At 33.5% G+C, this 13,109-nt stretch overlaps 1 protein-coding gene across 1 annotated transcript in view; it reads left to right on the top strand.

Annotated features, from left to right (window-relative positions):
- LOC149531278 (putative F-box protein At2g36090) overlaps positions 1 to 11,898 on the top strand; it is a 76,221-nt gene extending 64,323 nt beyond the window's left edge. Inside the window, exon 3 of the mRNA XM_089808314.1 lies at positions 10,687 to 11,898. Within this exon, the coding sequence (XP_089664440.1) occupies positions 10,687 to 11,898 (1,212 nt within the window). The remainder of the gene's footprint in view (positions 1 to 10,686) is intronic.
- Positions 11,899 to 13,109: the final 1,211 nt, after the last annotated feature.

Below are 13,109 nucleotides of genomic sequence, written 5' to 3'. Positions count from 1 at the left end.
TTGTTCTGCTCTGGCTATTCTAATCCTTCCTTGATTTGATATGTCTCTCCTCTAAGTTCTGATACTCTATTCTGATCAATAGAATTCTGCAATGCTATTCTTCGTTTTCTAAGTCTTTACACCCCTTTACATTTCTCTAGCATTCTCCCATGAACTCTCACATGCATACATGAATAATGGGGTTTCCTCCTCCTTTTAAATTTTTCAAAGACTTAGGGTAAGGTATGAATCTATGATCAATATTCATTCTTCTTTTCTTGCTCAATTCTTTCACTTTTCTTATTGGTTGCATGCTTTCTCCATTTTTCTTATTGGTTGCATGTTGATTACATAGGGAACATAAAAGATTCAAACCTATCTTCAAGATCCTTTGGTATTCATCATGAGTTGGCTCAAAAATGGTTTACATTTGAGTTTGTGAAGGCACAAACTCATATGTTGATTCTGTGTTACTCAACACTTACTAATTGCTCATGCTTGTCACATATAGGAATTTTGTCTCACTTGGCTCCTATAGTAATTCTATTTAGCTTGACATATATACTTTTCTCGGCACCTATAGTGACTCGACATCACTTATCACCTCGCACTTGAATCTTGCTTGGCACCTATTGAATCTCTTACTCGGCACGTACTATAGCTCAACGTCATTTTGAAAATTGGTTAAGTGTGACCAATCTGAGACCATCATATATTTGCAAATTGATCTTCTAATCTACAAAATTTCATACATATTTCATTTTGATTTACCACTTTCATATGCTTAGTTTTCTTATGGAAAATATGGTTCTTTGTTAAAGAAATGGAAGATTTATTGTCACAATATATCTGAGTTGGCTCTTCCTATTCATGTAGCAACTAAGAAAAAATCATTCTCATTGAGACATGCTAACATGCTATTTCTGTCACTACAACATACTCTCCCACAGCCGATGATAAAGTCACAATGAGTTTCTTTTTTGATGCCCATGCAACTACACCCAAATCAAAACTCAACACAAACCTAGATGTGCTTTTCATATCATCAACACTATTTGCTAAATTGCTATCAAAAAATCCAATCAGCTGGAAATCTAAAATTGATGTATACAAAATATCAAAATTTGTTCTTCCAACAATTTATCTCAAGATTCTTTTTCCATTTTGCCAATGAGTACTCATAGGAGATTCCATAAACTTGGATATTAAGCTTACAAAAAACATTTAATTAGGCTTTGATTGTTAGTTTGTGGTAACTGCTTAGGAAATTACTATAAATACTTCATAAATCTTGTGGGCCCTATTTTATCAAGAATTTGGGCCAAAATGTAATTATTAATTATAACCCTAAAGTGGTAAAAAAACTTCTATAAAAGGGCTTATGGTTAGGGATTTTTTTAGTGTGGTGATTCAAAAATTGGTTCTTGTCTTGGTATTGAGCTATAAGGGATTACAGATTGTAAGTAGGTTGTAATCATTGGATCATAATTATATTGGACTTGCTGTTTGGTGGACGTAGCCCAGGTATTGTGTGAACCATGCTAAATCTTGGTTCCTCTATTCTTTTTTGTGTGATCTATTATTTTTTGATATTGTTTATATTTTTTTTTAATTTTTATTTCTTTTTGTGGTTTAATCCTAACAAGTGGTATCAGAGCAAGGTTGTGTTTTAGTTATCCTTTGCAAGAAAGTCTCACAGTTGAGTGGGAGTCTCATGATTGAGTAGGAGCAGTAGAAAACGAGGGCAAGCTAAGGGTTGATAGCGTTTAATGGGAAAAAATTTTAGTTATAGAAGATGGAAATGTTGGACAATCTTTATCAGAAGGATTTATGGAAGTCATTAGAAGGTAAAACCAAGAATCAGGGATCTATGTATAATGATAATTGGGATCTTTTGGATAGAAAGACACCTGAAAGCATTCAATTATGCCTAGAACCATTGGTGGCATTTAATATTACAAAAGTGAAGACAGCATAAGAGTTGATGCAAACCCTAGAAAAACTATATGAAAAATCCTCTGCTTTAAATAAGATATTTCTTATCAAGCATTTATTTAATATGAAAATGACAGAAGGTGGATCTGTTGCAGATCATTTAAATGAGTTTAATACTATTACTAGTCAATTATTTTCTATGGGTATCAATTTTGATGAAGAAATTAGGGCTCTCTTGATTTTGTGTTCTTTGCCCAAAAGTTGGAATGGCTATGAGTAATTATGTTCCTAGATCTAGTACCCTAAAATATGATGATTTAGTTGGTGTTATTTTGAGTGAGGAAACTTGTAGGAAATCCTTAGGTGGATCTAAATCAAGAAGTTCTTTGAATGCACAAAGCAAAGGGAGAATGATTGAGAGAGGAAGTAATTTTGGAAATAATAGGAAATCAAGAGGAAAGTCAAAGGGGAGGAGGTCTTAATTGAGAGGACTTAAGGGCTACTAGTACTATGGAAAAATAGGGCATAAAAAGAAAGATTATTGGACTCAAAAGAAAAATGAAGGAGATAAACCAGATGGAGACAAGGAGGAAAATGTGGTAAGTAACAAATTTGAAGAGGATGCTTTGCTTCTATCTTTAGAAAGTGTTGACGATTCATGGGTTTTAGATTATGGTGCTTCATTTCATGCTACACCTCATAGAGGTTATTTCATTGATTATGTACAAGGGGATATTGTGCTTGTTTATTTTGCAGATAATGAACCCTGTTAGATTGTTGAAAAAGGAAAAGTTAAGATTAAGTTGCAAAATGGGAATCATTGGCTACTACATGAGGTAAGACATGTTCGAAGGCTAAGTAGGAATTTAATTTTAGTAGGGCAACTCGATGACGAATGTTGTATAGTTACTTTCAATGATAAAAATTGGAAGGTTTCAAAAGGTTCCCTTGTAATAGAAAAAGGTTTCAAAGTAGGCAACTTATATCTTTGTACAGATCATATTGTTCCTTATACTTTAATTGTTTCAGAGAAAAATGAATGTTTAGGAACAGTTGTTGTAGTTGAGTAGGAAGAAGAAATAGCTATGATAGATTCTAATACAATGCTATGGCACAAAAAACTTGGACACATGAGTGAGAAAAGTATGAAAGTACTTCATTCAAAGAAAGTTTTACTAGGTCTAAAGTTTTAATATAAATTTCTATGAAAGTTGTGTGTATGGAAAACAAAAGAGTGTGAGTTTTGTGAAGACTGGGAAGGAAAATAAAAGGGAGAAATTAGAGCTTGTGCATACTGATGTATGGGGAGCGGCTCAGGTATCCTCCCTTGATGGCTCTAATTATTATGTTACACTCATTGATGATGAAACTCGAAATGTATGGGTTTATTTCCTTAAACAAAAATTTCATTTATTTTAAACTTTTAAGAAATGGAAATGCTTGGTTGAAAACAAGATTGGTAAGAAATTAAAATGTCTTAGATCTGATAATGGCGATGAGTATTAAAGTTATGAATTTGAAACTTATTGGTCCAATAATGGTATTCATAGACAAAAAACTGTTCCAAGGACTCCACAGGAAAATGGAGAGGTTGAACACATGAATGAGACTATAATGGAGCATGTAAGGAGCATGAGGTTGCATGTTGGGGTGCCCTTACACATGTGAGTGGACACTATCAGTACTATTGTATATTTGATTAATAGAGGTCCCTCTACTCCCATGGTTTGTGGTATTCTAGAGGAAGCATGGAGTGGTAAGAATGCGAGTTAATTTTAATCAAAAACTTTGGTTGTGAAGCATTTGCTCACATAGATTCTGAAAATAGAAGCAAGCTGGAAGTTAAGTCAGGGAAATGCGTATGTTTTGGATATAGCATTAATAAATTTGGTTATAGGCTTTGGCCGGATTTTGAAAATTGTAAAATTGTAAGAAGCAGGGATGCCATATTCAATGAGAAAGTGTTGTATAAAGATATTTTGCAGCAACATGAGAAGAAAGAAGATGATTATGTAGTGCTGGATGATACTCCAAAAGATGATGTTCTAGCCATTCCTCATGATGTACAAAAATTGCGACAACAAATACCACACACACCAGTGAATGTTAGACAATCAAAAAGGCTAATTAGACCTTGAAAAAGATTTTCTCCCTCTTTTTGTTCTATTTTACTCACTAATGATGGTGAACTTAAATGTTATGATGAAGCTCTGTAGGTGGATACTAAGATTCAGTGGGAGTCTACAATGAAAGACAAAATGGACTCTTTGCTAAAAAATAAGACATGGGATTTACGCAAGTTGCCTGCAAGTAAAAGGGCTTTATAAAATAAGTGATTTTATAGGTTAAAAGATGACGATGGAGGTAAGAAAATATTTAAAGGAAGGTTAGTTGTAAAAGAATTTGCACAGAAAAAGGGCATTGATTTTGATGAGATATCTTCTCCTATTGTTAAAATGACTTCTATCCATATTGTTTTGAGTATCATGGCTACTAAATATTTTCACTTAGAGCAACTTGATGTTAAAACAACCTTCCTTCATGGTGATTTGGATGAAGAGATATATATGGCTTAGACATAGGGATTTGTAGTCAAAGGTAAGGAGAAATTAGTGTGTGAATTGAAGAAAAGTTTATATGGCTTGAAGCAAGCACCTCGGCAATGGCATTTGAAATTTGAGAGTTTTATGCATGAGCATGGATATAGTAGGTTTAAATTAGATCATTTTGTTTATTTTAAGAGGTTGAATGATGATGGCTAGATTATTTTATATTTATATGTTGATGGTATGCTTGTAGTTGTGTCTAACATTTATCACATTAAGGGGCCAAAATGGCAGTTAGCACATGCATTCGCTATGAAGGATTTGGGGGAAATAAAAAAAATCCTTGGTATGAATATTTACAGAGATATGAAGAATGAGAAATTGATGCTATCTCAATCTGATTATGTTGAGAAGGTGTTGCAATATTTCTCTATCGAGAATGCTAACGCTGTCAACACACGTTTACCTAGTCATTTGAAGTTGACAAAGGAGATGTGTCTCAAGACACAAGAAGAGGAGGATAAGATCTCCAAGGTACCCTATGCTTCAATTGTGGGAAGCTTGATGTATGCTATGGTATGTACTAGGCCAGATATTGCACATGTAGTGGAAGTCGTTAGCAGGTATATGAGTCATCCTAGAATTGAGCATTGGAATGCAGCCAAATGGATTCTTAGATACTTGAGAGGAACATCCAATAAGTGTTTACACTTTGGGGGCTCTATTACTAACTTATAGGGCTATATTGACTTAGATTTGGTAGGGGATATTGATACTAGACAGAGTACTACAGGTTATGTATTTATGATTGGTAACTTCAATACAAAGAAAATACTTCATCAATCTTAAATCAGTCATATCAAACTCCATTTTCATGGAACTCTAAAAATTCTCTATAGAAAGATCTCTGAGAAAAAATAAATCATCAAAATATATGAAAACTATAAAGATTTTCATTTTTCCTTCTTGATTTACCTTTATATACAAGGTTGGATCACTTGGACTCTTGTTGAATCCTTTTCTACTCAAGTATCCATCCATCCTATTGGTATACCAGACTCTCAAAGCTTGTTTCAGTCTATACAATACCTTATTTAATTTGTAGACCTTATCTTCTTGTCCCTCAATCTCATATCCTAAAGGTTATCTAACATAAACCTCTTCTTCCAAAAAGCCATTAAAAAATGTAGACTTTACATGCATTTGATGCATTTTCCATTTATTTTGTGTTGCAATAGCCCATACCATTCTAACGATGTCAAGTCTGGCAATAGGTTGGTAAAAGTACAAACATGTGTCACCCTTTTACAAAGGAAAAGGGTAACATCAAAAAAAGTTTTAAACTTCAACAATGTAAAAACCATATTTCTATTTTTAATTTTAAGTTGGCGTAAACTAATGAAATGTGTATAAAAGGATGAAGTGTATATATGTTATTTTTAAAAAAATTTAAAAAATAAAAATAGTATGTTTTTATAATTTTCAATGACCTTTTTTAACAGTGTTAAAAATCAAGCAAATTAGGGGTAATTGCAGATAAATGTATTTTCATCTAAATTTGAACTATATTGTTGACCAAATGTGCACCTAGAACTATTAAAAAGAAATTTTCAAAAATATTGTATATTTTGTCTATTATAGCTATTTAAAGTTGAACTTTTCATAATTTAACAATTTTTCATTCCCACCATCTTTTCCCTACTAAATGTATGTTAACAATTACAAATGTTATATATTATTGAAGAGGAGTCCCTCCTCTAGAACAATTAATCATTTAAAAAAAAATTCATTATCATCTACTAATTTTCATATTTTTTTGAATGTGCATCATCTTCAATGTTGAAATACCTACTTGCATTATTTTGCAATTATTTTAATCAATACTGGGTCACATATAAAAAAAAAATTATATTGGCATCATTATGACTACAAGCTCTATCCAGTGGTAGTTTTTATTTTTTTTGAAATCCTAATTTTGATGATGAAATTGGCCTCTGAAGTGTTAAGTTCTTCAAAATTGCAAAAACCATGAAAGAAAGTGCCACATAGGATGACACCTAGATAGTTCTAGCCAGATCTGATATGGCCATACTCAATCTAGATAGATCCCATTCGGTTGGATTATGTAGACACAAAAACCCACACAAGCAAGATCGCCCATATGACTTGGTTGATAAACAATTGAAATACGTGGAGAATTATTAGATAAAATGTTTGCTAATTTTCTTGGATTGTAGGAATTAGGTATAGCACCCCTAAACACTAAATTGTGTCGCATAATTTTTTTAATGAGACTAATGATGCTACTACTAGACATCCATTGGTACTACTTGGAGTGGGGTGAACTAGACCTCATGACCTCATGTTTTACTACAAGATCTTCCCAATCAAGGTACCCAACTGAAGAAATGATTACTAATATTATACATCAACTTTTTCATTTAATAATGAAATATTATTTGCATAAATTATTTATAGATTCTAGAACAAATTAGTCAATACATATAAATTATAAATTATTATATATTAATTTGCATCAAAACCAAGGATTATAGAGGCCTTTGAAAAAGAACAATTAAATTTTTCAATATAGTTTTCTCCAAAGTTGGTTGGCACATAATTAAAGGGGAAAAGGATTAGATCTATTTATGAATGAAACCTAGCTATAAGATAAATCTCCCTTAAAACTCACCTAAGAACTACATTTAGACTAAATGTGCCACATCATCATCAAATAGAAAATGCAGGGGAGAACCACTTACGTTAAAGTGGAAAAGTCAAACTAATCATTAACAATAATTATGAATACAACATTTACATGTTGATCATCAATTCATCTTTCATGTATCCATGTTATGACATACACCATTTAAAGATTGCTGATTCAACTTACATCATTACAACGGTTACATAAATTTTTACACCAATCTATAAACTCCCCAGCCTAACATAATAATTTAAAAATTACAAACACAATTAAGAAATTAGGGAGATAGATAATTTTTGATGGGAGAAACAAAATGTTCTACTATGATATCTAGTATAAGGATGGGAATCTTTTAGCTACAAAATATTTTCATTGTATCAAAGAATCCTAATGTAAAACAATGGCACAAACTTGCACAATAAATTTATAAGGAATGAATGGCCTCTGCCTTGCTAGGAAATGTGAGGGTGAGAAACCTTAAACATTTAATTTAGGTGGCATTCCCTTCTCTTAACCATGTACTTGATCTGGTGATTTAAATTCCCACACATTCCAATAATTCATTTTGATAGTCTACACACGATGGAGAGTAAAACGAAGGAGCTGAATTGTAGATTGGTGGAGGATGACCAACATCCTTGAAACTAGCTCTGCAAGGAACTAGAACCCTATGAGAATATGAAAAGTTCATTAGGTGAGAGATATATTTTGTCGTTCAACTAGAAGTGGAAGGAAGTAGAGGTAAGGATGTAGCATTTTCCAAATTTATCATTAAACCTAATGACCAACTGAAAGTCTAAATCATAGGGAAAATATTAGACTATGAAACAATGTCTTTTTTCCATTTACAGATTTTAATAATGCATTGTCAAGAATTTATTTAAATAACTAGCTTTGAAACGAGTTTGGGGATAAAAACTAGAGCATAAGAATTTATTTTTCTATATGATCTAAAGGGGCTTATTTAAATTAATCTTTTATAACCCTAGCTCCCAAAAGGCCATAATTGATAAACAATTCTAGACGGTTGGGAACTGTGAATCCAGAGGTGTACACTAGTTGATGGATCTAATGAAGAAGTTCTACCCCTTTCAAGCCATAGATGGATTACAATTGTCAGCCTTTTTCTAAAACCTTATCCTTCTATTGATAGAACCAATTGGAAGATCTTTAAATTTTGACCAATCCAACACCTTTGTTTTGAATTTGGATATTAAAATTTTAACCTACAATTACACTAGTCTTGAAGGCCCACATAATACATGTTTAGGGATTGGTGAAATTCCCCTTGTTTACCTAGTGTTGTACATGGGTAGTCTCAATGCCTATTATCTATGTAGGAGGGAGGGCTAAGGGAGGAAAGACTACGCCCATTAAAAATGAAGTCTTCTACATGAAGTTTAGCAATAGCCAATATTCCTAAGCTGCCTCCAAAGATCAAATATGTCATTGCTCCTCAACTTGCTCGCTCTTGCCCCGATAAAATTACTTTAGATCCTAAATATTTACAATAAATACATGATTTTGACAAATCTTGGGACTCCTTAGATAATATTAAAGAGACACTAATTACTCTTGTCCATTGAAGGAGTTGCAATCCTTAACAGAAGTGCAATCTTTGGATTTTGGTCTTTTCCCTAAGTCTTCTAATCTTGTCCTTTTCCCTCACAATGCCCAATAGTTGGCCCCATGGAATATCAAAGAGAGGGTTAAATGTGCTAAAATTGTGTCATCAATGTAGTAAGTATTGAATCCTTTCTCTATCTCTCTTTGGGAAGGGAGGTGATTGAACCTCCCATAGTTGTTGAACCCCCTAAGAATTTTGAAGTATGTTCTTTGGGATCTAATTTTAGTGAGCCACCTGATATCCACATTGAAAAAAGTATTGATTATCTTAATAGTGAGTAATGATTAAATGACTATTCAATTTTTTTGTTTCTAGCCACCCCACCACTACCTCCTCCAACTAAGGAAGGGTTACTCTCCTTTAGAGACATAGGATATTTACAACCTATCTATCAAAAATTTCAAGGCAACTACCATATTCAAAATTAGATACAACTAGTTATCTCCTTAGTAGACCTATAGTAGAGGAGGTCTCCAATGTTGGGGCTCTAGTTGAGGATGACACTATTGTTTATAATTATAATAAAAGGAAAAGGGAGAAAATGAAACCAAAAGAATATGACCCCCTTATGTTGGAAGGAGAAGAAATGGTGAGAAGAAATAGAGGCATTCCTCCCATTTTAGGAGGAAATCCCAAACCTTCCAGAATGGAAAGGTACAAGATTCCTAATTTCTTTAGATGTTTTTAGGCCCCTGTAGAAATAGATACATAATTTATTGCTGTGGATAAATTTAAAATCAATTCTTAGAATGTCAGAGGGACAAAATCCTCTAAAATAAATTATATTATTTAAATATTTATTAACTACGCTAAAGATATTGATGTCCGATTCTATTAGAAGAAATTAAATCACTAGGATTTGCATTAGATATTGTACTAAAATATATTTGGAAATTTTCTTATGCATTTTCCACCAAACATCCTAATGATAAGAATGGACCATCGATTTTTGTGGGGACTAGGCGGAAGAAGCTAATTAACCAATGGGGCAATTCTCCTTGCAATTAAGCTACCTGAATTTCATTTAAAAAAAGTGAATTTGGGTTTGGCATTATCTTAGTTTATGCCCTTAATGAACATTATGATATAATAAAAAATTGGCAGTGGCTCTCATCTCTTCCCAATATTCATTGGATTCCTTTTGGAGATTTCAATATGGTAGAAAGGGCACAAGATAAGTCTAATGGGCTAAAATTTGAATGTAGAAATAATGAACATTTTGTATGTAACAAACTAATGGGAAAAATCAATCTTATAAATCCCCTTACTAATTTGAAGAGTTAGTCGAAGGGTATATGGTTCACTTGGTCAAACTTTCATAAAGGTGATAAAAGGATTTGCTCTAGATTAGACATAATCTATTTTAATAGAGACAATTAGACAATAAGGACAAGTGAAGTGTAAGATTCCTTTTCGAGGATTTGTCAATATTTACAAGTCAAACTAATGTCATGTCTGAAATGTAGGAAATCTAATATTTAAAAAAATTGACGTTTCCTTTTAAATATGATAGAATAATACATTCTCATGACATTTTAAAAAAAAAAAAAAAAAAATTTTTTTTATTTTTTAATAAATATAATTTATTTATAAAATATAATATTCAAGCATTTCCAAAGCAAGTAGACTTTGACTAACATTTATTAAGCTTTTTCGTTTTATAATGAATTAATTTATTTATAGTACAAATATATTACAGGACTCGATATTTGAAACACAAAAGTCGACGTACATACACCCCCCCAAAACGTGTGAAATAAAGCATAAGACAAGCTAGCGTTCACACCGATGTGTTTAAATCATTTTAGTTCCCCTAGAAAACGCGAGATTAATGAATTTTACAAAGATTCGGATGTGAACTCTGCGTATTGAGAAATAAACATTATTGAAAGTGGCGTTCGAAAACACCAAAGCCAAACCAATTTGACCCAATCAGCTCAAGAAAACAAAGGGAAGGCAACAAACATAACTATATTGAGTTTCTCGCGTCTCAGAAACTCCGAAGTTATAAGACTGGTTTGATTGGGAGAAGTACCAATTTCAACATGACTAATTTAGACGACTATGTTCTCACAGAAATCTTAGGTCGTGTGTATAGCAAAACACTTGCAAAAGCCGCCTGTGTTTCTTCACAGTTTTGCTCCATTTCAAGCCAGGAGAGTTTGTGGGAAGATGCGTGCTCCGTTCGATGGCCTTCCACACAAAAACCACTGTTAAAAAATCTCATCTCTTCTTCACTCGGTGGCTTTAAAAAATTCTACGCAAATAGTTTCTCTGTTATTAATATATCTTCTGCTGATGATGAGGCCATTCCAAGTCATTATAATCAGCATGATGGTAGCATGGAGGCTCATGAGTTTAGCGATTTAATGTGGGTTGTGGATGTGCATTACGATAATAAACCCCTCTTTTCCAAGATCGTGTGGGGGGTTCCACTCGCAGGCGATTGTCCAGGGTGGTTCCTTCAATCCCCTTTCCAGACTGACATCATTAATCTTGAAGATGTCATTGATACTGATAGAGATGGTTTGCCCACAATCATTTCAGTCGATGGGGTGAGAAAAGAGGGTGAAATATGGAGGAAATTGATGGAAAATATAAGGTTGAGCTGGATTCTAATCAACAAGAGGACGGGGCAGACCGCTAATCTTTCAAGTTGGATTCCCTTGGCAGAGCAGAGACAGCCGGCTTCAAGAGTGAAATTTCTTGTGAAATTTGGCAGCTTATTACCTGCTGTACTGGGCATATTGCCATGCAAGAACTTTGTAAAATGTATCGTTGAGATGAAGTGCAGAATTTCATCCACCAGTTTGAAGATGAGTGAAGTTAGCGTCCGCTTGGAAGACGTGAGTGGAAATGATGTAAATGGAAGCAAAGGTTTGGAAATCTTGGGCAGAGCTCTGCGTTACAGGAGAATTAATGGCCATAATAAGGTTTTGGATTTGCAGAGAAAAGGCTTGACACTAGAAGGAAGAAATTTCAAGGAAGTTGCCGTACCAACAGAAGCCCATCCAAGGAATGTTTGGATCGTAAGTTACATCATTGCATGTGTTCCGTTTTATTATCTGAAATCCCTCCTTCGTGCCGTGCTAGCCAAGGATTAAGTGTGCTCATTTCTTATTTTTTTGCAAATGTTGACCAATGAATAGGATGTCTGTTCTTGTTGGATTGCATCAATTTTTGTTCTGTGAAAGTTGAATAGAGACTTTGGACCAGCTAGTTCTGAACCTTGAAATTAGTGTGTGGAACAAGAACTTTGAAATTAATGCATGGTGATTTACGAAGAAAACAATGTTGTAGAAAAGTATATGGCGTTGGCATCTGTGGATTCTGAGGAAGATAATTTCGCTACAATTGTCTATTTGCTCCTGGTGCATCTCATAGGTTCAAAAACAGATGACACGGTTTTGAAAACCGTGAGCAGAGCTCTCTCATTCTAAATTCATTTTTTTTAGTCTTTTTCAAGGCATCGATTTATATATACTTGTTTCGACTTTAGCATGTCACTGGGGACTCCAATTCATTTTCAGGTCCTCGGTTTATATTTACTTGTTTCCAATTTTTGGCACAATCAGCAGCAAGTGGCTCTATAGTTGAGCTGGACGAAGGCTTGTAAGATAGTGAAAATTGGGTGATTTATTACAATTTTTTGAAGCACTTCATTGACTATAATCCTCAAAATTCTAGGCTGTTCATTCCTCCTCTAGCAAGGGAAGTCGCATTTCATTACGTTATGACAGATGAAGACATGGGAGTGATATTTTTTTTATAGAGTGCTACCAATATAGTAATTTTGGAAAAAAACTCTTGCACCAATGCACGGCATGTGCTTTATTCCAGTCAAAACTGTGCCAACATTTCTTTCTAATACATTTGATCTATTGTAGTCTGTGGATGATATTATTGTATTCTGTGGATGATATTATGAGTATTTGAACAGGAAAGTTTTCAGGAAAGGAATTTTTCAAAAGATGCGCTTCAAATTGTTTTTTAGAGCTTGTTTGGCTATGGGAATAAGAATAGGGGCACAGGACTGGCTATTCTAGAATACATACTTTGGAATAGAAAATGGGGCTACGTATTCTTGTTCTCTATTTGGTTCAGCCAATATTTGATGGGGAATTTGCGGACCCCAAAATTTATGTTTTCTAAAATAAATAAAAGTGGAATAGGAATACGTATTCCAATAACACCTATTTGGGTGGAATTGCAAAACCCCATTTTTTGAACAAAATTGGTATACGTATTCTTATTTTACTTTGTATTCCACTTGCAATTTGGTGCATCCAAACGAAGAATTTTTAATTTTAAGAAT

The sequence above is a fragment of the Cupressus sempervirens genome, chromosome 11 (genome assembly GCF_028749045.1).
Source record: "Cupressus sempervirens isolate cs-2001-9-10 chromosome 11, ASM2874904v1, whole genome shotgun sequence".
NCBI classification, from domain to species: Eukaryota; Viridiplantae; Streptophyta; class Pinopsida; order Cupressales; family Cupressaceae; genus Cupressus; species Cupressus sempervirens.
The sequence above is the reverse complement of the archived record's forward strand: the minus strand, read 5'-3'. Positions and strand labels throughout refer to the sequence as shown.